This window comes from Schistocerca americana, chromosome X, assembly GCF_021461395.2.
Source record: "Schistocerca americana isolate TAMUIC-IGC-003095 chromosome X, iqSchAmer2.1, whole genome shotgun sequence".
Lineage (NCBI taxonomy): Eukaryota > Metazoa > Arthropoda > Insecta > Orthoptera > Acrididae > Schistocerca > Schistocerca americana.
In genome coordinates, this window is record NC_060130.1 from 773821548 (window position 1) to 773844490 (window position 22943).

A 22943-nucleotide genomic window follows, 5' to 3' on the forward strand; every position below is an offset into this window, starting at 1 on the left:
TACTCTACCTACTATTAGGTGGTCTGCAGTCTGTTGTGTGGTTCAAGTCATGTTGTAGGCCACGTTAGTTTTTGTCGTGTTTGTATGCCTTATTGTACAGTTCTATGAACTCTGGGTATGTATCATGGTGTTTACCTTCTTCTAAACATGGATTCACTTATGTGTTTATGTTATTGTGCTGTTTGTACACACAAATGGTGCAGTAGGTTTACAGTTTCTCTCTTCCACCACTTGTTAGCAATGAAAGCCTACTACCCAACAAGTGAAATGGTGGATATGATATTGTGCTATAGTTTAGCAAATGGATGCAGGCTGTGAGCCCGTGCCCTCTATGCTGAAAAATGCAGGGTCCCCTCTGATAAGCTGTTTGGAAGATTTTTCCAGCATCTGAGAGACACAGACACCCCTGTACGTTGGGAGACTGACAGTGGAAGACCCTGCACAGTCCACACACCTGACATGGAGGAGTGTGTGCTACATGTGGTGGAAGAAACCCCTGGGACCAACGTGCGGCACTTAGCAGCAGCAGCAGCAGCACCAGCAGAAAGCGTATCTCACATTCTTATCTGGGGGATACTTTGTGAACAATTGCTATACCCATATCATTTACAGAACATTCAGGCCCTCCGGCCACAGGATCATGGCAGAAGGTGTTTCTGTCAATGGCTGTTACAGAAGTGTGCTGCAGATCCACTGTTCACATTTTATTTACCAATGAGGCAGGGTTCCCAAGAGATGGAGTTGTGAATTTCCATAATCAGCATGTATGGGCAGATGTAAATCCCCAAGCAGTTCAGTAAAGAAGGCATCAACACCATTTGTCAATCAATGTATGGACAGGTGTATTTGGTGATAGGTTAATAGGGCCACATGTTCTACCACAAAGGTTAACAGGGGCACATTATCTCAACTTTTTCATTAATATATTGCGTACCTTTCTGGAGACTGTGCCATTGCAGCAATGGATACAAATGTGGTTCATGCATGATGGCACACCAGCACAAGTTCGTCACAATGTGCATGAACAACTACGCAGACATTTCAGGACTGCTGCATCTTCAGTGTGTGCCAGCAGTTGCAACATCAGGTATACTTCAAAGGTGGGCTGGAGGGCAGAGGGGTGCAATGTCATGAATGGATGTCATGTTGAACACCTGTAAGCAAATGTTTATTGCAGAAAGTATGCATTTCCGGACTCATGTTTATTGGACATTTTTTTCTTGTTCCATGAGTACTACCACCTCTCAAAGTATTCAACACCTTAGTTTTGAGTGCCCTTTATATGTGGAATTTCTATGAGATTAATTGACTTTCTGTCTGGTTCATTTCATTTCCACTTCATGTATATAATTATATTTTTAAACTACATTATTGTAAGGTATTTACTTCCCTTGTGTGCTAGCGACTGATTATGTCAAGAAGACCTTGTATTCTCAAAGTTATCTCATAACTGAGTTATCCTCATAGAATATGAGCTTGTGTTTTATTTTTTGATTATTTATTAATCTTACTATATGAGATAGACAGAAAAATATCCTGTTGATTTTTCCTGTTTACAGGGTTACATTTTGAAAGAGATCGAGAAAAGAAGTCTGATCACCACAATATGTATGGTGAACCCATCCCCCAGTGTGGCAAAAATGCTGCCTTCTTCGAACATTTGCATGAAAACAATACATGGCGCATGTCTGAATGGCTGCATGAAAAGCCTTTCCTTGCTTTGAACCCAACACAAAAAGCAAGCATATTGTCTTTTTTATGCAATGAACTGTTGCAGAACAAAGCTGTTCTCCGACAGATTGACAACTCTATTGAAACAGTTGGACAGCTAAGGAAGGATCGATGGCTAATGGATACTAAGCTCAGAAAGTGAGTGAGTCTCTGTGTCCCTTTTTGTCTTTCTGCTGCATCTGTCCAACAATAATGATTTATCATGATTGTTTTGATATGAATGAACAGTTTATACAAGGTTAATTACTGAATTTGCTTTCACCAGTATTTTTAAAATGATATCTTTACTTTTTTTATTTATCTGATAACTTCATTTGACTCTCAGTTGCTTTGTATGCAACTAATATTCATACTGTTTGTTTTTCTGTCCTTCTGTGTGCTATCTGTTTCTTTAACAAATGTTATGAGTTTCATAACAGACTTACCTGTTCTTCTCTTAGCAGCTACGAGTGGCACGTTTTATTTCTTTCATAAGATACTGAGCTAACATGTTGCTTAGATGTGGAACTTGATCATATGAAAACTCATCTACGAACAGGACAGAAATAAATTTTATCTTTTATTGCTGTCTATCATGCTTTTGTCACTCTGTAACTCTTTAAATCAGCTGTATTTGTTTGTTTATGGAAAACTGTTAAAGACCTTTTTTATCTTCCAGTTACATAGCTACAGATTATGAACTGATAATCTCTTTATGGGCATCGCCTTTTTCTTGCTTATAGGTACTCATCATCATCATCATCTGTTCTGCCCTAGGGCAGATCTTCACAAGGCACTTCTTCTTTTTCTCATAACTGTTTCCTGTCCTTTTATTATCCACTATCTGATATCTTCAGTGTCTTCTCCTACCATTCCTCATTCCCTCTATAGCATCCGTCAGCAAACAATCACTTCTCATCAATTATCCAAGCCAATTATGTTTCCTCTTTCTGACTTCCTTTAAAATTACTCTCTCTTCCCCCTCTCGTCTCAGCACCTCCTCATTTCTCACTTTATCTATCAATTGTATCCCCTACATCCTCCTCCAGATACACATCTCAGATGCTTCTATTCTTATTTTTTCCTGTTTCATTAGTGTCCACATCTCAGTTCTGTATAATCCCATGCTCAATATAAAGCATTTTGCTAGTCTCTCCCTCAGGTCCCTGTCCATGAACCCACATAGAAGCCTCCTCTTCTTATTACTTATTATAGTTACTTACAGTATGGGAAGCTTATGGTAGAAAAATACTTTTATTTGTGTACTGGCTCTTCTGCAGTAAAATAAAGCTCATAATGCATAAGTAATTTGAATTTCATTAATCATAATTGATGTTTTTTGAAAGCCTGCAACTGTATCATTCATGATTTCACTAATGAAAGACTGCACCAGTTACATATTTTTTTCATGCTTAGGACAATGCTTTTCAAGAATTTATTCTCATTGTCAAGTGCAAATATTTACAAAAGTATTTTGTGTGATGTTTTTTGTTTTGCCTCTCTTGCATTGTAGTCATAATTTTGATGTTGTAAGGTATAGCTTTGGACCTATTTTGCTTTCACAATCAAACAGTGTGAGTGATGATTTGTGTTTGTGTGGTTTTCTGTGTAATGGAGGAGGCATTGTACCTTATAAGAGAGGCAGAACAACACACATGCAAACATCATACAAAATAGTTATGTAAATATTTGCACTTGACAATGAGAATAAATTCTTGAAATGCTGCATGCTAAGCATGAAAAAATACGTAACTGGTGCATTATTTGATTACTTAAATCATGTACTAGTTATTTCTAACAAATAAAAAAATAAATAACACGGAATGCTTAACTTAATAGCATCTTCTGCCACCTACAGATGACGTAGAACAAAATGGAATGGAAATGTGTATATGTGATTGTCAGACTGGGAGGGAAATTTAACTTTGTGCTTGATCCAAAATATCTTTTGTTGATTGTGTTGCACAGCTTTTGTAAACCGTAGAAGTGATGTTATGTAACACCTTAACCTGCTGTTCAATTTATTCTTATTGTGTCCATAGAGGCGACATAACCACAGTGTCTGTCTTGTTCATCCAGCACAAAACTAATGTGACAGAGTGGCAAAAACAAGCGATTTCATTCTGCTGTAGTGAAGAGCATGATGTGAAGGAAGTGGCAGATTTCAGAGGAGTAATTTCATGTAAATGTGTACAAATTTAGTGTCAGCAACAAACAAATTAATCATAAAGGAATTCACCTCAGAAATGTAACTGGGACTTGATTATAATGAACTGGCTCATGACAAAAAAATCAATTTGATATGACACAAGTAGTCCTGCCAAACAACAACACTGATTTGCCAGGCCTGTTTCAGAATGACACTTTGGGTGCATGGGCATTTGGAACAGAATTATGTTCAAAGCTCTCTGCTCACTCCTAAGAACAAATTTTCCCCATTGGAGTGAGCTAATGATTGTCAACAGTGGAGCTAGGAGGTTTAGTACATGTTGCCTCATCAGGTGAATCACATTTTATCAATTGTACTGAACATGATGTTCCTCATATGGACCAGGAAGCATATTTGGAAGACTGTATGAAATGAATTGGTAAAGTTGGAGCTGGCTTTGTGATGGTCTAGTGGAGATTTAATTACTCAGAAATGTTTTATCTGGTTCAGATAATGGTACTTTGATACTTCTTCATTGACTTGCTGGACAACCAGATTCTCTTCTTCATGTTAATGATACCTGCAACATTACAAGCCTAAGCTGGTAGATTTCATATCTGATCACCTAAAACTGTGACAGATAAAAAGATAAAAATTCAAGAGTAATCACATGTCTTAGTGAACCAATAAAGCTTCCCTGTTTTGACCCATTGACCCAATTAAAATTTGGCAGGATGACCAAAAACAACTCACCAAACATTGAGAAAGTTATGTATACAATTTGATGAATCTACATCATTTGTTACAGACAGTGATGTCTACTTCATCCGCAGTTGTGTCCATATCATGCTACAATGAGCCAAAGCTGTAATTGAAGCTTGTTGAGATATTTTGCATTATTAGAATACACCTGAATAAAATCTCACATTTTTTGTGTGTTGTGAAAGGGTGTGTAGTATTCATATGTGAAGCAAGTAAGTAGTTATATTGAGCCAATCAAGGACATAAATCTTGTTTGTGGAATTCTTCGTACCGTAGTTTTAAGGTGCACATTTCTTCAATTACTGGGGCCAGAGCATGATGAGGCAAGAAGGTTGCAAAAATTCATTACGTAAGCACAATACATTTTTTGATTTGCTCACTCCCCAACACCCATGCCACTTACACTGTAGTGTCAGTCTCAAGGCTTATCATCTTTGAGCAATGTTCCCTGCATCTTTTGTTTCTCATACTGACATACAGACTAAATTTCCTTTCCTTCAGCATGCACAATTCTTATTTTTTCTTTTTCCTGTACCTGTCTGTCTGTCTTCATGACTTTATAAATACATGAAAGCTAGAGCTTAAACTAAATTTTTAAATTCGTATGTCTTTTTGCCCTCTTTCTAATTTGATGGCTGGGAAGTAAGACACATGTATTCTGATGTATATGAGATTGATTTAATTTGTTTAGATTGATGCAGGGAGACAAAAATGACAGAGGTCTTAGGCCACCATTGCCCACACTAAAGTTGAGTTTATTGTACAGTTTATCTCCTTGTCATTCTGGTAAAGCAGGTTAGTCTACACTCGGGGACTTATTCCTCTGTACCCACGGTCGCAGGTTCGAATCCTGCATCGGGCATGGATGTGTGTGATGTCCTTAGGTTAGTTAGGTTTAAGTAGTTCTAAGTTCTAGGGGACTGATGACCTCAGAAGTTAAGTCCCATAGTGCTCAGAGCCATTTGAGCCATAATGTTTCTTGTTCAAGTTCAGGCTTACAGACCCTTTCCTGAAACAAGACTTAGACATCGCTACTTTGCCATGTTTTTTATTTAAAAAAATTTTTTTTTTAATGTGGACTCTAGTCCAGCACTCTACATCGTGCCTTCTGATCTAGCTAATTAGTTGTGATTCTAACGTTGCCTAAGTGATGTTTAAGACAGGTTCCAGTCCAATAAATGAAGTCATCATGCCTCTCCTGACCTTGTTCATTGGCACTAATTTCTGAGTGACCGGGGACTCACAGCAGATTTAACCTGTCACTTTCTCCTAGTTTCCTAAGGGCTTCATGGTGTTCTGCAACTATCTTTGATCTCATTTTTGGGGCTGATAGGGATTTTAGAGCTGCTTGATTGTGTGAGTAAATGTAGATTCTACAATCCTTGTAGCACGTGGACAAATTCTCCTCCATGCACACTCTGTTAGTGGATATTTCTGCCTGGAATACTGTGACCAACATCCCTAGAGAGACAGCTGCCTCTAGTTTAGGCTTTACCCCATTTACTCTGGCCCCAGCACCTTCATGTGTTTTCGAGCCATCAGTAAACTGGACTGCATCTCCTGTAAGGTGTCATAGTTCATTCATACACTGCACCCTTCTTCCAATTGTTACATTCACACATGTACTGAAGTAGCTGGAACTTAGTGTATGGTCAGCTGGCCTTTCCCTGACCATTCCTCCTCTCACATTTACCACATTTACTATATTGGTGTGAAATTCTGGATATTCTAAATGAATCCAGTTGTTTCTAGTTTTTAACCTGTATATCCTTGCTGCAGCCACCTCCATTCTAACCCAAAGTTGTAATGAGGGCATGTCCAGCATGGATATGAAGTTAATATTCATTTTTGTATTATTTTTGAATAACAGTTATTTAATTTTTTTGTTCTCTACCATTACTTTCTTGTTATTACTGGGTTTATTATCTTTTATTTATTTATTTATTTGCTTCAGTTGGAGACAGGGATTAGCAGTAGAACACATTGTTATAAAATGCTTCAGTCTGCTTATGACTGTCCCAGACTTTTCTGACAATGAGATACTCTAGGGTTGTGTCATAGGTACCAGTACTGGAAAGTGATTCAACAGGGAAGAAAAGGTTGTTAGAGATGGAAGAATGGTAGCTCATTAGCTGCTGGACTATGGGATTGCCTCTTCTTTTTAATTCATTAGCTCATTTACAATTCATTCTGTGTTGTGGCTGATAGGTGTGTTGTAGGAGTATTGTGGAAATGCGTGCATAGCAGAATTCAGAATGATTATTGATAAAAAAAAATTGATTAGTTTCAGAAAAGTGCTGCTTCAGAGTTCTCTCTCTCTCTCTCCCTCCCTCCCTCTCTCTCTCTCTCTCTCTCTCTCTCTCTCACACACACACACACACACATGCGAACACACAACTGTTTTCAGTATTAGCCAATAATAGCTCTTTGGTGTGTAGTGATCTATCCTTATATAATATATATATACCATAAACTATGGCATGCATATTATGTATGCCATAGTTTATGGTTTGATTCATTGCAGTAGGCAAGCTTTATGCTTAGGAGTTTAATGAAGACATAAGTTACAACAGCTCTCTGTCTGCCAACTGTAGCAGAAATTAATGACCTAATATCTCCGTCAGACTTTTTGCAGACGTTGGATGCATTACCACACTCACATAAATGCCGTGTTATATTTATATCTCGAATTCTTGCTATAACACAAAACATGTAGAATGTATTTACATGATCCAAGTGTACAACATCACTCTTTCTTATAGGTAAGGTACTTGTAAGCTTTGATACCATCTTATTGAGGTGTTTCTGCATCAGTTTTGTAAATTGTGGTGGATGCATTGTTTTTGTCAGTAATATGATTGATAATCCTATATATTTCATGTGTACAAAATGTTAACAGCTATTTATGGAAGTTGGATAAACAGAAATGCACTGAAGTACTTTAGGATTCATTGCGTTGGGACTTTTATTTCCACTATAAATCATTTGTACATAGTGTCAGAAATGTGATGTAATGAAATAAAGAGCAGAAATTTTGAATTATTAATTGTTAAAGTAGTTTCAGTGAATGTTAACAAATTTGTATTTCAGATATCTGTGTGCAGAATTTCTGTTGTTATCTGTGTGCACAATTTATGTTCTAGCAGATAGTTTTATTAAGAAAATGATGATTGGTTTTATACTATATCACTGCTTATACTAAATTTGTTTAGTTAACACTTACTGATCACCCTCAGGTATTTTTAAGTCTGTAATTCCACAGTGTTTGTTCAGAAAAAAGGAACCTAAGGTGTTTGGAAAAATAGTGTGGAAAACCAGAAGTGTGTCTGAAAAATGTAAAATTTGTTTGCCATTCTGATTATTTAAAAAAATGTTATTTGATGGCAAATTATGTCAAGTAATGCATGCAAACAATAAAAAGACATTTCTGAAGCAATTTTTCTTTTGTATAGATACTAATGATGATTGTAAACTTCATTTAATCTGTGAAACACTGATTTTTTCAAAATTATCATCAGTCTATAAATATTTGCTGTGGACAAAAATGCCATATACAGACATGGAAAGTCCATCACACTTTCTTCATTAAAGAAGAAAAGAAAATTCTTCTCATATTTGCTTTCCTACTCCAAAGAAGATCAATGTAGCACATCCGCACATCTGGAAAATCTCAATCTGGTATCTCCTCAGCAGTCTGGCTGCCTCTCTCATGCATTTGATTGAGTTATGGATTTTGTATATACCCATATAAACTGCATTGAAATTATCAATTTAAGCTTTGGCTCAGATCATCACATGAATGCTGTGGAAATGAGTATGTGAAATATGTCATTCACTTGCCATTTGATCAGTTGTAGCTGTAGTTGTGCTCATAGTAGTCATAGTACATACTTGACCGTATTGAACGGCAATCCTAATAGCTGCACATTGGGATTACTCTTAGAGAAATCTGTTTTAAATACTTGTAAAAAAATAAGTAAATGATATCTAGACATGTACTAGATGCAGATTGTAAGTAGGATGCCAAAATTTGTCAGCACTCTTGGGTGTATGACTAAGTCCCTTCATTGTTGTTACTGTATGACTAGTATTTTTGCTCTAGTGTGTGAATATGTACCATTTAAATAAGCGCAGCTGTGTTTGGATAGGAAAAAGTTTATACAATTAAAATTTGCATTTTATGTATAAAAAATCTTAGTGTGACCAAGGCACTGTCTTGTCATATGAACAAAGTAATGTTATAGTTTTGTTGTGTTTGCTTTATGAGGCTATCCACTTTGTATCACAAACCTACTACAGTACTAAAGAAATTATGCCATACAGGTTGCGCATGCTGCACAGTCGCAAAGTGAGGCAGACAGCCATGCAGCTAACACCAAAACAAGACCAGAGTGGCTGTGATGAATCGAATGATACTGGTGCTGGAGAATCCAAAGTTAAAGAAGGGGATGAAGGAGATGATGACAATGAAGATGAGGCAGATGATGGAGAGAGCGGCAATGAAAGTGATGGGACGCAACCAGAAGAGGTCTGTATGTTTTTAAAGACTTGCCACTAATGTGAACTCAGTTCACCAATTTGCTATACAATTAATTTTTAATTCTGTTTAATTTAATAAAACTTTTCACAAGGACTAGTGTGGTTTGATCTGATATTGTGACTTGGCAATAGGTCTTACAAAACAGCAGCAGGAATTACTCTGGTAATACATAGTAACATCATAAGTAAATGGAATTCAATGTGTGTGGGTTCGCAGGAACTAATCAGAGGGTTTTGGGAGGGGAAGAAGCTTAGCTTTGTTGAAACAGGACTGTGCTGACATAGGCCTCTTAAAAAATTTTCCCATTCATGGAGAATATAAAATAAAAACTTTAGTACCACAGTTTGCTTTTTTACAATTGTTGTATCCTGTAGTGATGCTTGGGTTCTAAAGGCAGAAAACAGACACGAGAGACACAACATCAGCTATATGAAAAGTGTCTACTTAACTCAATGAGTCAGATCTGAAGTGCAGTTCACAGAGCCCTGGTCCATAGCCGAGTCAGTTATACAGCAGTCACTGATAGAGAGGGGTGGTGTGCTAGCAGGCTTTATTCACAACAGATGGGGGTGATGATAGGTTGTGATGGGGTCTTATCCACTGCCATAGTAGTGCTACCTGTGCTGGCTGACAGGAGAGTTCATAGGACAGTCATTGGTTGGTGGCCGCGTTTGCTGTGTGGCTGCTTCCTGTGTTCATCATCGTAGTGTACTGGCTTTGCTGATAACAACGGAGATGTGGTTGGAAGGGGGGGGGGGGGGGATCCAGAAACAGGTGTTTCTGACAATGCAGGAGTTCATAATGTGGCTAATGGCAAATCCAAACCTGCACCCTGATGTTCATCTCGTGAATGGCCTGGAACAGCAGTCAAGACAGTAGTCATGGGGTGCACACTCTCGCCCTGGCCCTGTCAATGACACAATGGCAACTTGTGGGTTCTCGAAGGCATGCAGAGAAGCAGTAGGGCAGAGAGGACCAGATCTCTGTGGCAGGGGCTGCTTATTGTGCGACGGCGTTGGTGGTGCTACATTGACATCTGTTGGCACCCTCTCTGGTGCTGGCAGCAAGTGTGGCTGGGACTGCAAGATCTCGTAGAGCTCCATCTGTGAAACTGAAATATCTGCAGCAGGATCATGCAGCCAACAGGTGCAGAGCTGATTCTGATGCCTCCTTTGCAGCCCAGACGAACCCTGTGCTAGATAAAAGAGAGTGGCCCAAGATTTGTATGATGATACCCCATTCCCAGTGCCTGTTTCTGCTAAAGACACTGAAAAAGATATGATCATTGGTATTAAATAAGTACATTGCAGAGGAAGAACCAACTGCGGCAGTGGGTGTAGCAGATGCAGCAGTGTTGTTTGTCAGTGTCCATGTAGCAGTTCCACAGGCGACGTGGTGTTGCGTGGCTGGGAATGGTTGAGGGCAGGAAACTCACCAGAGCTTGCTCCCATGTGTGTTGGATGCACATAACTTGTCCATTTGCTGCTTTACATCATGGTGTACACATGGACAAGGAAAAAAATTCCCAATATTCTTTTTCCTGAGTGAAAATACAGTTTTTCCTGAGAAAAATACTCTTTCTCTATGATAAGTGACAGCATTCATCCCCTCAGAGCTGTAAAACTTGTCAGTCCTTCAAATGATAGAGGATTTAGAACTTTCTGCCACTTTAGGAAATGAAAATCATAAAAAAAAATTGGAAAGATTTCTTATGTCCAGCAACATGTATGCTGCATATTTTTGTATTATGAAAGTATAAATATGAATTCTACCAAACACAGCAGATTAGTTCCCAAAGCATTGAAATCAAAATTGCAATGTGCTTTGTCAGCCAGTCATAGCTCACATCATGCTATCTTGCCAACCAATGACAGCAGATATTCAGAGCATAGGCAGAGAACAGAAAATAGGGTCTCAACAATGGTTATGTGAAAAGCATTTACGTAACTGAGTCCGTCACTGAATACAAATGCAATGAGGCTCAAAGTGCAGTTCAGAGAGTCTTGCTCAATAGCTGAGTCATTGTACTGTAGTCACTGATAGAGAAAGACAGTGTACTCACAGACATAATTTACAACAGAAGGGGCTTGGTGACCTCTTATCCTCTTGCATAGTGGTGCTGCCTCTGCTGGCCAAGAGAGGTGTGTCTGTAGGGCAGTTGTTGGTTGGCAGCTGCATTTGCTGTGTGGCTGCCTTTCATGATGGTGCTACGAATGTCTTGTCCCAACCCATGAATTATGAATAGACATGGCAGCATCATAGCACTTGTGAGCAGCACCAAAACATTTATGCCTGAAAATGAAAACAATGGTTTTGGTTTAATTGTACAATGTCGGAGGTTTTTCTCACTCATACCTGATGATATGTGTAATGTCTCGCCCCTTGCAGAAAATAATGAATATACATATTTTGTATAAGATAAAAAATTACCATATATAAGTAAATTTGCAAAACTCAGTGAATACCAATTACATAAATTATTCTAACTGTATGAACCTACTGATCAGCAATATTTGGTCCTTTGTGATAAACATTACTCATCATCTTAACATTAAAACTATGTTTCATTGTGCCTCCTTCTGTGGCAATGCTATCTTAAGCACTGCATACAAGTCTTTTAAGGCATGTTGAAGTAGCTTTTTTTTTTTTTTGAGCATTCCTTCAAGTAATACATCCGCAACCTCATCTGTTGATTCCAGTAATAAAAAAGGTATCTCTTGCAGAATGTTCCCTTAAATTATTATCTAGTTACAGTAGCTTTTATGTGCATCTTCTTGATTATATAAATATCAATAAGTGGGAAGCCAAGATTTCACCTTTTTATGTGTTGGAAATATTGCTGAATTTCATATAAACTTTGTCAGGTTGCTTCCAGGATCAATGTTACATCAGCAACTTTTACATAACAGTAATTATTTTTGAAAGTAATCTTTTTTCATTCTGAGGCATTGCCTGTAACTATGAGCTAATCAGTACATAATATTATTTTGTTATAACAACTTTGATATGTCAGTGTCTCAGTAAGTGCTTCTTCTTCTTCTTCTTCTTCTTCTTCTTCTTCTAGTGCCTATCTATTCATGATGTTGGTGACCATCATAGGTATATCACTTTTACTTGTTAGCAAAAGTTCCTTGCTTGTGTGTGAAGCTCATGTCCTTAAGTTTAGATGACAAGAAGTTCTTCTTTTTCCCTCAACCTCTTTTACAGGTATCTTTCTTTGAAGAATGTTCTGTAACTGTTTCTACCAGTTCCCATTCCTCATTATGTTGCAGATATTAGAATGTTGCTGACTTCTCATAATTTCTAATGGCATTAGCCACACTATTATTTCCTTCTGTAAGGTCAGTGATAGCTGCTGCAGCCATGCATCCATCTTGCCAGGTCGAGCATACTGTTAAGGCCGCCTAATCCTGGTACCTGCACTAATGGCTTTCCCCATGGACCGTTGCCTGCGGCTGAGCTCGCCGCTTGGTAAAGCATGCCCTGTGCTGAATATTTCTCAAGCTAGGGCATTCGCGGCTCTCTTGCCTTCTGAGTGTGATCACTGACATGGACACACATGATGTTCATTGAAACTGCTTACGTTGCTAAGAATCACTATAATAAACTATATGTAGAATTAATTATTGTTAGCGTTGCCATCTTAAGCTTACTGCAATTAACGAAAAAGAATTTCGCACCAGACGTGTGTTGCTTTTATTTACAAAGCATCTTCCGTGTTCATTGGTTTTCCTGGTTCATATTTACAACCTCTGCACACCACTGCTTTACCTCTCTTCATTAGTGGAGGTTGACATCTAAAGACGACATCTTTGTACACATATAGCTGGCAGTCTTTTTTGCCATTTTCAGCTTATTCTTCCGCTGCATTGGCACTGTAGTTCACCTCATGTATGGCACTCAAGTTCCATAAGTGAGGTGAGGTACAGTACCAATGCAGTGGAAGAAAAAGCTGAAAACTTCAAGAAAACTGTCAGCTATATGTATACTAAGACGTTGTCTTTAGATGTCAACCTCCGCTAATGAAGAGAGGGAAAGCAGTGATGTGCAAAGAATGTAAACATGAAGCAGGAATACCAATGACCACAGAAGATACTTTGTAAATAAAAGCGAAACGTGTCTATTGTGAAATTCTTCTTAATTATTTGCAGTAAGATTAAGACGGCAAAGCTAACAATAATTAATTGTTGGAGCTGCTGCAGAAGATGGCCATGCAAACAGATGTGATGTTTGTTTGAATCAGCAGTGTAGCACTATACTTGTCTTAATTTTATGCTTAACATATGTAATAGATTTAATGGCATCTGAGAAATGCAGTTCGTGTTTCTGAGAGTGCAGTAACACTTCTGTAAAATTTCTTCAAAGACAGAAATCCTAAGTGTTGGAGTATCTTTTACACCTTCTGAATATATTTTCCATCCTTCTTTTTGATCCGGGCTTTGGACCAGCACTGGCGAAGTTAAAAATATATTTTTTTGTTTTTATTTCACTTTGTATACAGTTTTTGTATTTTTTAGTATTTTTATTTCCCTTTTGTTGTCATTTACTTTTAGAAAATTATCGATGTCACTTCTTCTCTTATGAGTGATTATAGACAGTTAATAGTTTTTTTTTTTTTTTTTAGTGTGATAGGCCTCCAAACATGGCACTACACATAGTGGTACATTGCATGCTCTACATTTGTATCATGTTTCTCGGTGCACTTTCTGCTTGGAGCATACTGTGCATTGTCACATTAGCATACATTTCTTTGAGTTCTCCATCTGAATCACCTTTGGAAAATGCCTCCCTGTAAATCTTAGAGGATTCTCGTCTCCAGAGCACCTTCCTCTGCCAGTTTTCCTCCAATCTTTTGCATAAGCTTCAACAGTCTCTCTTTCCAGACACAAATGAAGTTCTGCTAGTTGCATTTTTCATCCTATTACTACTCTGTGGAGAGCATGGGCATTTAAAATGCACAGATCCACTACGTGGAAAAAGAACTTTTTGTACCACTTGACAGTCTTTTGTACTGATTGCACTGAACTCAGCAGCATGTCACAGCGGTCAACAGCACCCATACTCTTGTTGTAATCTGCAACACATTGTGGTTTCCTCAATCTTTCACCTGTCTCTCTGTTTATCTTTTCCATCTCAACCATTTCTGCAGTATTACAGGTGGTCAGCATCCACACTTTTGTCACACCATTTCATGGCAAGGATTGTGTCAGTGAACATAAACTGTATTTCTCCTCGTTTTAGTTTGTTCTGTAATTTTGGCACATTGCATCTGTTTTTGCGAACAGTACCACATGCATTTGTTCCTTGGTTATGAAGCCAGAGGAACAGGTCTGGCCTTGAATACCAATTATCGACATAGAGCGTATGTCCCCTTCCTAAAAATGGTTTCATCTATGTTGCTACTATGTCACCACTTGTCCCCAGATTGTGGAAGTCAATTTCAGTATTTGTGCATGTGTAAACAATGAAATCCAGGATATAACCCAACTGGCAGTCACATAGCACAAATGTTTTTATTCCAAACCTACTTCTTTTGGAGGGAATGTAGTGTCTGAACGATAATCGTCCTTTGAGCAAGAGGCTTTCATCAATGCAGAGCTTTTGGTATGGATGAAATATACTGTGAAATGTTGCATGAATTTTATCAACAATATACCTAATTTTAAATAACCTGTCTCCTTCATTGCTGACAAGAGTTACCACTGAAGTGAAGCATTCTTAAAATTAACTGAAAATGCTCCCTGGACATAATTTCGCCAAAACAGGAATGTTCAAGAGTATGTCTGTGGACCAGTAGTCACTGATTTTCAGCTTTTTCACACGAGCCATTAGCATACAAACAGCGATGAAGGGATACATATCCTCGAAACCTGTTTCTTTCCATCTGGACATATGAGAATGCTCTGATTCTGATCAGGAAATATGACAAAACATTTGAATCTGGCTCTAAGCCACACTTGTGTCCAGAAGCTGAAGCATCAAACTTTTGCATAAATGGACAAAAATCACTTTTCTTCCAGTCAAACATGTCGCTAAAGCGAGCTCTTTTCGCTGGTGCTTAACTATCACTCTCAGACCCATCCGGTTCTGAATGATATCCCTCCCTTGTTGACAGATGCACTGTTCCAGCTGAAGTACACTGCACAGGACTGTTATTTCGAGATTCAATGGAAGAATAATCACTACCACTGCTGTCGAACATTTCATTGTCACTGTTGCTTCTAGTGAGAATTTTGACGATTTCTTCGTCTGTACAACCACAACGGTGTGCGATTTTCTTCTCAAAATGTTAACGGTGTCAACAGTCAGTAGAAGCACAGATGAAAACTGCAGCACAAGAACACAGCAGCAAATGCTCACAAGACTTCAACTGTGCAAGCGGAATGCTGAACAGCTACTAGGCACTCAGCAAGAATATACAGCTCGCTGCCATAAACCACAGGGGAAGAAGCAGCAGCATGTCTCAACACGTCAGGAGGACACAGGTGCCACAAAGGTGGTGCACATAGACACGTTTAGAGTACCAGGTAGAAGGAGTGGGCACACGTAAACACGTTCAGAGCACACAGGGACAGGTACAAAGGCGCGCGTTAACACATCCAGAGCAGTTAAAGGGTTAAGTGCCTATTGCGCATTCAAATTTGAATTTATTCTGTATTTTCCCTTTGAAAAAAGATACTTTAAATAAAAAGTACATAGTGATAATTCTTCTTTGAAAAACTAATGTATTGGAAGTTCTACTCAAAAATAATTTCTTGTGCTTATCTATAGAAAGCGACATTTGTATAATAAGTCATTTGAGTTAACATAAAAGATTTTGAAAGCCTCTAAGATACAAGCCTTGTGCTTTATCATCCCTGTAATCATTAATTAATGTTTTGCAGGAAGAAGACAAGAATCTGACTGCTGAAGAACTGCATCGCAAGATGGAACGTCTGTCTCGTCAGAGTGATCATTCCTTGCAGGCACTGAGTACGTCAGCTCAGCAACTAAGAGCCACTTGCTTTGGCCAGGATCGATATTTTCGACGATTTTGGTCATTGCCATGCGCTGGTGGCATCTTTGTGGAAGCTATGGAGTCTGCTGAGCCTGATCTTTACAATAAATATGTTGAAGAAGCTCGCAGTAAACAAGAAAGTTGTGAATCAGTGCCTGGGAACGGTTATACGGATGCTCAGACCAGTGAAAATGCGATGGATAGAATAAAGGATGAAGAGGTGGGCAAGACTGAAACTGAGCATAGAAAAACACAGATAAGTAATGTAGATGAAAATAAAGAAAAACCCAATGAAATGAAAATGACATTTACTGAGCAGATGGATAACAACTCAGTTACACATGTGACAGACAATTGTCATGTGAAATTGGAAGAAAATTGTAGATCTGAAGACAGTGAAACTAAAAGGTTGTCTTCTTCAGAAGGGTGTATTGAGTCTCCAGTGAAAGTGAATGAAGGTAGTGAGTCTTTGTGTGTGAGTGTCGATTCGGATAGCTCATTGAAAAATCGATATACTGTTCCTGTTGCTGAAAAACTTTCAGATGGATGTCAAGTCAAAACAGAAACTCCTGAAGATAGTTTGAGTGCTGTGAAAATGGAAATTAAAAGTGATATGTTTAATAGTGAGCTAAAAGACATGAAGAAAGAGAATAATACTGATACTGTTAGGCATGGCAAGAAGGAACAATATCTCTTTACAGTGAAACATCAGACTGAAGATGATGATGAAAAACCACAAAGCAGTTATCTGGACCATGGACATATTCAGTTTGAGCATCTAGGTGAATGCATGGAAAAGGCAAACAGTGAAATACCCCAAGTAATTGTTCCAAATGGGGATAAATTCAATGCTATAAACCACTTGTATAATCTAAATTCATCAAACATGTTCAACAATGGAAAGGATCTCAATGGTAGTTTCCTACTTAGTGGAGGTGCTGGGAATGTAACATCTGAGAGAACGTGGTTCAGTATTCTACCAAGAGATGCATGTGATTCAAATTCAGTCACAAGTGGAACGATCATGCCTCGGTAAGTAGATTACATTAATTTGATGTAAATATGAAATCTGTATGTGTAGATAGGTCACTATAGCAGGAACAATAATAAGTAAGCCATTTGGCATTCTGGGGCATTTGAAACAATCTTCTCTGTAACATGGATACCACCACAGATTGTGCTGTCCATGTTTTTTGCAATAACAAAGAAGCAGCGGTGCTCCAATATAGCCAATTGGCCCAATGGAAGATGGCAAATTTCGTGAAGCAATCATTCATGTGCGTAAGGAACGGTAAAGGAAACTAGATCAATGAAATTTGACTAATTTTGATATGCAGTAGCTCATATGCTTATGTACCATGAAACAAATAGTGGCTGTGGAAATAACAGCAGACTAGAAGTTGTTAAGTATGGGTAGTGAGAGAACTCTAAGGATGAGAAATAGATGATGGGTACTTTTCACGTTTGTGAGTTGTGGCTAGGTTTTCTAGTTTGAACAGCATTGACTTCCCCTTCACTCGATGAAATTGTGCTGTGTACTTTTGTGACACACTATCATTGACTGCAACATTGTCCCATGCCTCAATTTGGTGGCCCACTGTGCAGGGGACTTGAAAGGACTAAGCAATATTTAAAACTTCTTCCAAGACTGAATCTTCACATTGAAGTGTTCTCCAATGAACTTCCTTATTGGGTGCTAGGTGGATGATTAAATCTCTGACTCTGGAGTCTATAAAGGATTCTTTGGAAGTTTTAGTAAGAAAGCAGCACTTATGGCTCAAACCCTACAGCTCCACCACTCCCCAAGCCCAATAAGACTGAGCTTTGCGGCACTGGAAAATTCTACATGTGTAGCGATGATGTGGGTGTGCTTGCGATGGTAAGATGACAAAAAACTACACATTTCATTAAAAAAGAGTGAGACCTATTCTTGCAAAGGGACTAATTTACATAACAATTGGTACACACGAGGAGAAATCCATGATAAAGACAATGCCTTACAAGTCCCTCTGTCCGTCACCCTAAATGCAATGAAGTCTCATTTTTCATAAGCTTACCAATCGTCAGTGGAACCATCATATCGTGGAACTGGCAGTGGGTGCACCTGAGATGGTGGAGTTTGAACTGTCAACATCGTCACAAGTTTTTCCAATGTCGCTGTAGTAAGTTGCTGCTGCTGGAGAAGTGATTGAAGTTCCAATCCTTGGATTAGTTACATGAAAAAAACATTCTCTGAAGTTGAGCACATGAGGATTCCACTCATCACCACTTGTGTTCTAAATCTGAACACAATAAAAGATATGGTCATAAGAAACCACCTATTTATTAAGTCAGAGCATGACAGTATAAGTACAATACAGTTTAGAGAAGAGACACAACTGCCACTCAGAACAAGTGCATGGCTATATAAGAAGCATTTGCCCAATGGGGGCCACTTGCTATCTCTGGAAGTGATAAAGGCACAAGACCATGGTCGGTGGCCTCTGGCTGGATTTCCGCAGTAGCCAAATGGCACACTATGCAAATGAGTGTACGCGTATTGACACGTGCCACGGTAGTGGTTGTGGATGTGCAATAACGTGCAGGTGGCTACACATGCAACTGCACTATGTCATCATTGCATTTCATACCCATACAAATTTTTATGGGGTGACTGATCCCAGTTGTGACTATCTCTGGAAGTGATAAAGGCACAAGACCATGGTCGGTGGCCTCTGGCTGGATTTCCGCAGTAGCCAAATGGCACACTATGCAAATGAGTGTACGCGTATTGACACGTGCCACGGTAGTGGTTGTGGATGTGCAATAACGTGCAGGTGGCTACACATGCAACTGCACTATGTCATCATTGCATTTCATATCCATACAAATTTTTATGGGGTGACTGATCCCAGTTGTGAGTGACGTAGTTGTTGTAGTTATTGGCATTACTTCTCTGCATTTTGTGTACTGCGCAGTTTTATGCTTGGCACAATTAAAGCAAGCTACCTATATTTGCACCACTTATCGACGTCTGACTGCATCTTTGTGCAGTTCCCCCCCTAGATAGTACTTAATTTCAGATAACTACATCACCTGCTACAAGTCTGAAGTCACATTAATATTTTATTAATATTTTATACAAAAGTATGGAAAGCTAAGACCTTGCAGTAGCAGATGTCTGCTCATAGTACTGAAGACGAATGAGTGCTCTCATTTGACAGCCTGTGTTTACTAGAAATTTTTTACTTATCAATAAGGAACTGGTTCGTAAGGATTGTCGGTGTTTTTCTGGGACAGTGTGTGTGTGTGTGTGTGTGTGTGTGTGTGTGTGTCATAAAGGTGTGGAGTGAGTCATTTTATATTCACATCACTTATTATTTTGTAAGTATGCCTATAGTTAAAAGTGTTTTGTATTTTTTATTTAATTTAATTTTGTTTTAAAGAAGCAGACATACAGATGTGTGTTAGTAAGTTCTGGCCACCATCTTTTACACATCACAGTAATAGATATTCTTCTACAGAATAGACCAAGTTGCCAACGAAAAACATTTTCAGTTTTTTTTCCCCAAGTTTTACTTTGCCATCTGACAAACATTTTATATCACCATGTAAGTGACCAAAACTTTTTGTTGCAGTTTGTGCACCCATTTTTGTGCTAAAGACAATCTTAATGTGTCATAGTGCATGTCATTGTTTTCATCTGGTTTTGTAATTATGTATATCATTGTTCCTTTTTAAATGCAGTGGATTATTTTCACAAACTGCATGAGGGATTAAAAATACTGTGAAGCAGAGTCAAGATTCAAATGGCTCTCAGCACTATGGGACTTAACATCTATGGTAGTCAAGATTCCTAACTCCTTAGACAGATGTCTACAAGTTGACAGTGGGTGGGCACCACATATTATTTTTGTAGCACGTTTTTTTGAGCAATGAAGACTTTCTTTCTTAAAGATTAGTTACCCCAGAATATTATTTCATAGTAAATTATTGGATGAAAAATGTTCAAAACTGTCATCTTGCTGATTTCTCTCCTCCCAAGATTTACAATGATTGTAAATACAACTGTGGCTGAACTAAGTTGTTCAGGAGCTCCAAATGTGCTTTTTTGAGTTGAAATTCTTATCAATAAGTATACATTAGAATTTTGAAGTTTTATTATTTCCTCCCGGTGTTTGAAGCTATCATTGGTGTATTACCTCTAGCTGTGCAATACTACATATTTTGTGTCTTCTTAAAATTGAGAGTGAGACCATTCACAAAAAAACCATTCAATGGTACTTTTAAGAACATTGTTTGTCATTTCTTCTGTTGGTATATGTATGCTTGGATTGATTACAATACTAGTCTCATCTGCAAAAGAATTAATTCTGCTTGTTGTATATTAGACAGGAGACCATTTATGTCTATGAACTGTAGTGGGCCTAAGATCAAGCCTTAGGGAACCCCGTACATGATTTCTCCGTGTTAGAATAATGTCCCTGGATTACATTGGTTGAATTACTATGTACAGCTTTTTGCATTCTTTTGGTTAGAAAAGACATCCATTGCTTGACTATTCAGTTAATCTCATAACACCTCAATTTATGTATGATAATGTTGAGAGTCACACAGTCAAATGCTTTAGAAAGGTCACAGAAAATACCAATCATTGCTATTTTGTTGTTTCATGCTTGTCAAATATGGTGACTGAACATCTAAATGGCATTCTCACAAGGGAACCTCCCCATCGCACCCCCCTCAGATTTAGTTATAAGTTGGCACAGTGGATAGGCCTTGAAAAACTGAACACAGATCAATTGAGAAAACAGGAAGAAGTTGTGTGGAACTGTGAAAAAATAACCAAAAATACAAACTGAGTAGTTCATGGCAAGATATGCAACATCAAGGATACCGGAAACGCAGGAGCGCCTGGTCTCGTGGTAACGTGAGCAGCTGCGGAACGAAAGGTCCGTGGTTCAAATCTTCCATCGAGTGAAAAGTTTAATTTTTTATTTTCAGTTTATGTGACAAACTCTTATGTTTTCATCACTTTTTTGGGAGTGATTATCACATTCACAAGAAAACCTAAATCGGGCAAGGTAGAAGAATCTTTTTACCCATTCGCCAAGTGTACAAGTTAGGTGGGTCGACAACATATTCCTGTCATGTGACGCACATGCCGTCACCAGTGTCGTATAGAATATATCAGATGAGTTTTCCTGTGGAGGAATCGGTTGACCTATGACCTTGCGATCAAATGTTTTCGGTTCCCATTGGAGAGGCACGTCCTTTCATCTACTAATCGCACGGTTTTGCGATGCGTCGCAAAACACAGACACTAAACTTATTACAGTGAACAGAGACGTCAATGAACGAACGGACAGATAATAACTATGCAAAAATAAAGAAAGTAAAATTTTCACTCGATGGGAAGACTTGAACCAAGGACCTCTCCTTCTGCAGCTGCTCACGCTACCACGAGACCACGGCGCTCCTGAGCTAACATTAGCCTTGGTGTTGCCTATTTTGCACATTGGACTACCCAGTTTGTATATTTTACTTATTTTTTCATAGTTCCACACAACTTCTTCCTGTTTTCTCAATTGATCTGTGTTCAGTTTATCAAGGCCTATCCACTGTGCCAGCTTATAACTGAATCTGAGGGGGGTGCGATGGGGAGGTTCCCTTGTCAGTAGAGCAACTCTTCTGAGAGCCAAACTGTGATTTACTGAGGCAACTTTTGTTCCTCAGAGGAGATACTGTTCTGGAATACCTTCCCAGAAATTTTGGAAAATGATGTCAGTAGTGTAACAGGCCAGTTGTTATTGAAATCTCTCCTATCACCTTTCTTATAGAGAGAACAGCATATTTTAGTCTGAAAAAATGCCTTGAGTTAGCAATGCGTTACAAATTTCAGATAAGACAGGGCTGATTATATGGGAATGCCACCAAATCCAGTGAGCTTTTATTTTTGAAGGAATATATAATTTTCTTAATTTTATAAGGAGGAGTTGGTGATACATCCACAGTGATACATCCACACAACTGACTTTTATGTTAGTTGCTTTTTCAAAATAGTGCTGTGATTTTCTTATTGAACTACCTGTCACTATATTTTCAACTATATTGAAGAAGTGATTATTAAATATATTTGCTTCCTGTGACTCACCATTTATAGCCCCTTCATTTGATTCAGTAGCTTTTCTATGGCTGGTTGTCCTATCTCCAGTTTCACTACATTCCACATGGCTTTAAACCTGTTGTAAGAATACTGTTTTCTTATATAATGTGCAGGTTCCTTGATTTTTATAACTTATCTTAGTAATTTTCAGTAGTTTTTTAAGCACGAGTTCTACTTGTTCTTGCCAACAGATACATTTCCCTTTTCCTTTCACAGTATACTTTAATCCCTCTAGTGATCCATGGCTTTTTACGTGGGTGTTTAATGTCCTTTCTGAATAGCTTATGCAGAAAGCTATTTTAAAATAATGATGTGAATTTATCATGAAATAGATTAAATTTTTATTCAGCATTTGGTTCATTATAAATTTCATCCCAGGTCACCTCTTCTCAACTATTCTTAAAAGCATTGCTTCTGGAGTCATTAATTACTCTAATGGATTTCCACTGTGGAGTATCACTACTGTAAGGCAGTATCTTATTTATCATAAACAGCTGTGCATCATAATTAGAGAGAGCATTTGTTACTGGGTATACAGTTATTTTCTTGCTTTTTGCGTCATCCAAGAAAGCATTATCATATAGGGTACTACTGTCTTTATTCATCTGTGTTGGAAACTTAAATTACCAAGATCAAATTG

The 22943-nt window shown here is 38.3% G+C and overlaps 1 protein-coding gene across 1 annotated transcript in view; it reads left to right on the forward strand.

Annotated features, from left to right (window-relative positions):
* Nucleotides 1-22943, forward strand: part of LOC124556308 (bromodomain adjacent to zinc finger domain protein 2B-like) — a 379839-nt gene that overhangs the window by 258064 nt on the left and 98832 nt on the right. Inside the window, exons 23-25 of the mRNA XM_047130281.1 lie at nucleotides 1560-1869; nucleotides 8945-9149; nucleotides 16046-17190. Coding sequence (XP_046986237.1) covers nucleotides 1560-1869; nucleotides 8945-9149; nucleotides 16046-17190 — 1660 coding nt within the window. The remainder of the gene's footprint in view (nucleotides 1-1559; nucleotides 1870-8944; nucleotides 9150-16045; nucleotides 17191-22943) is intronic.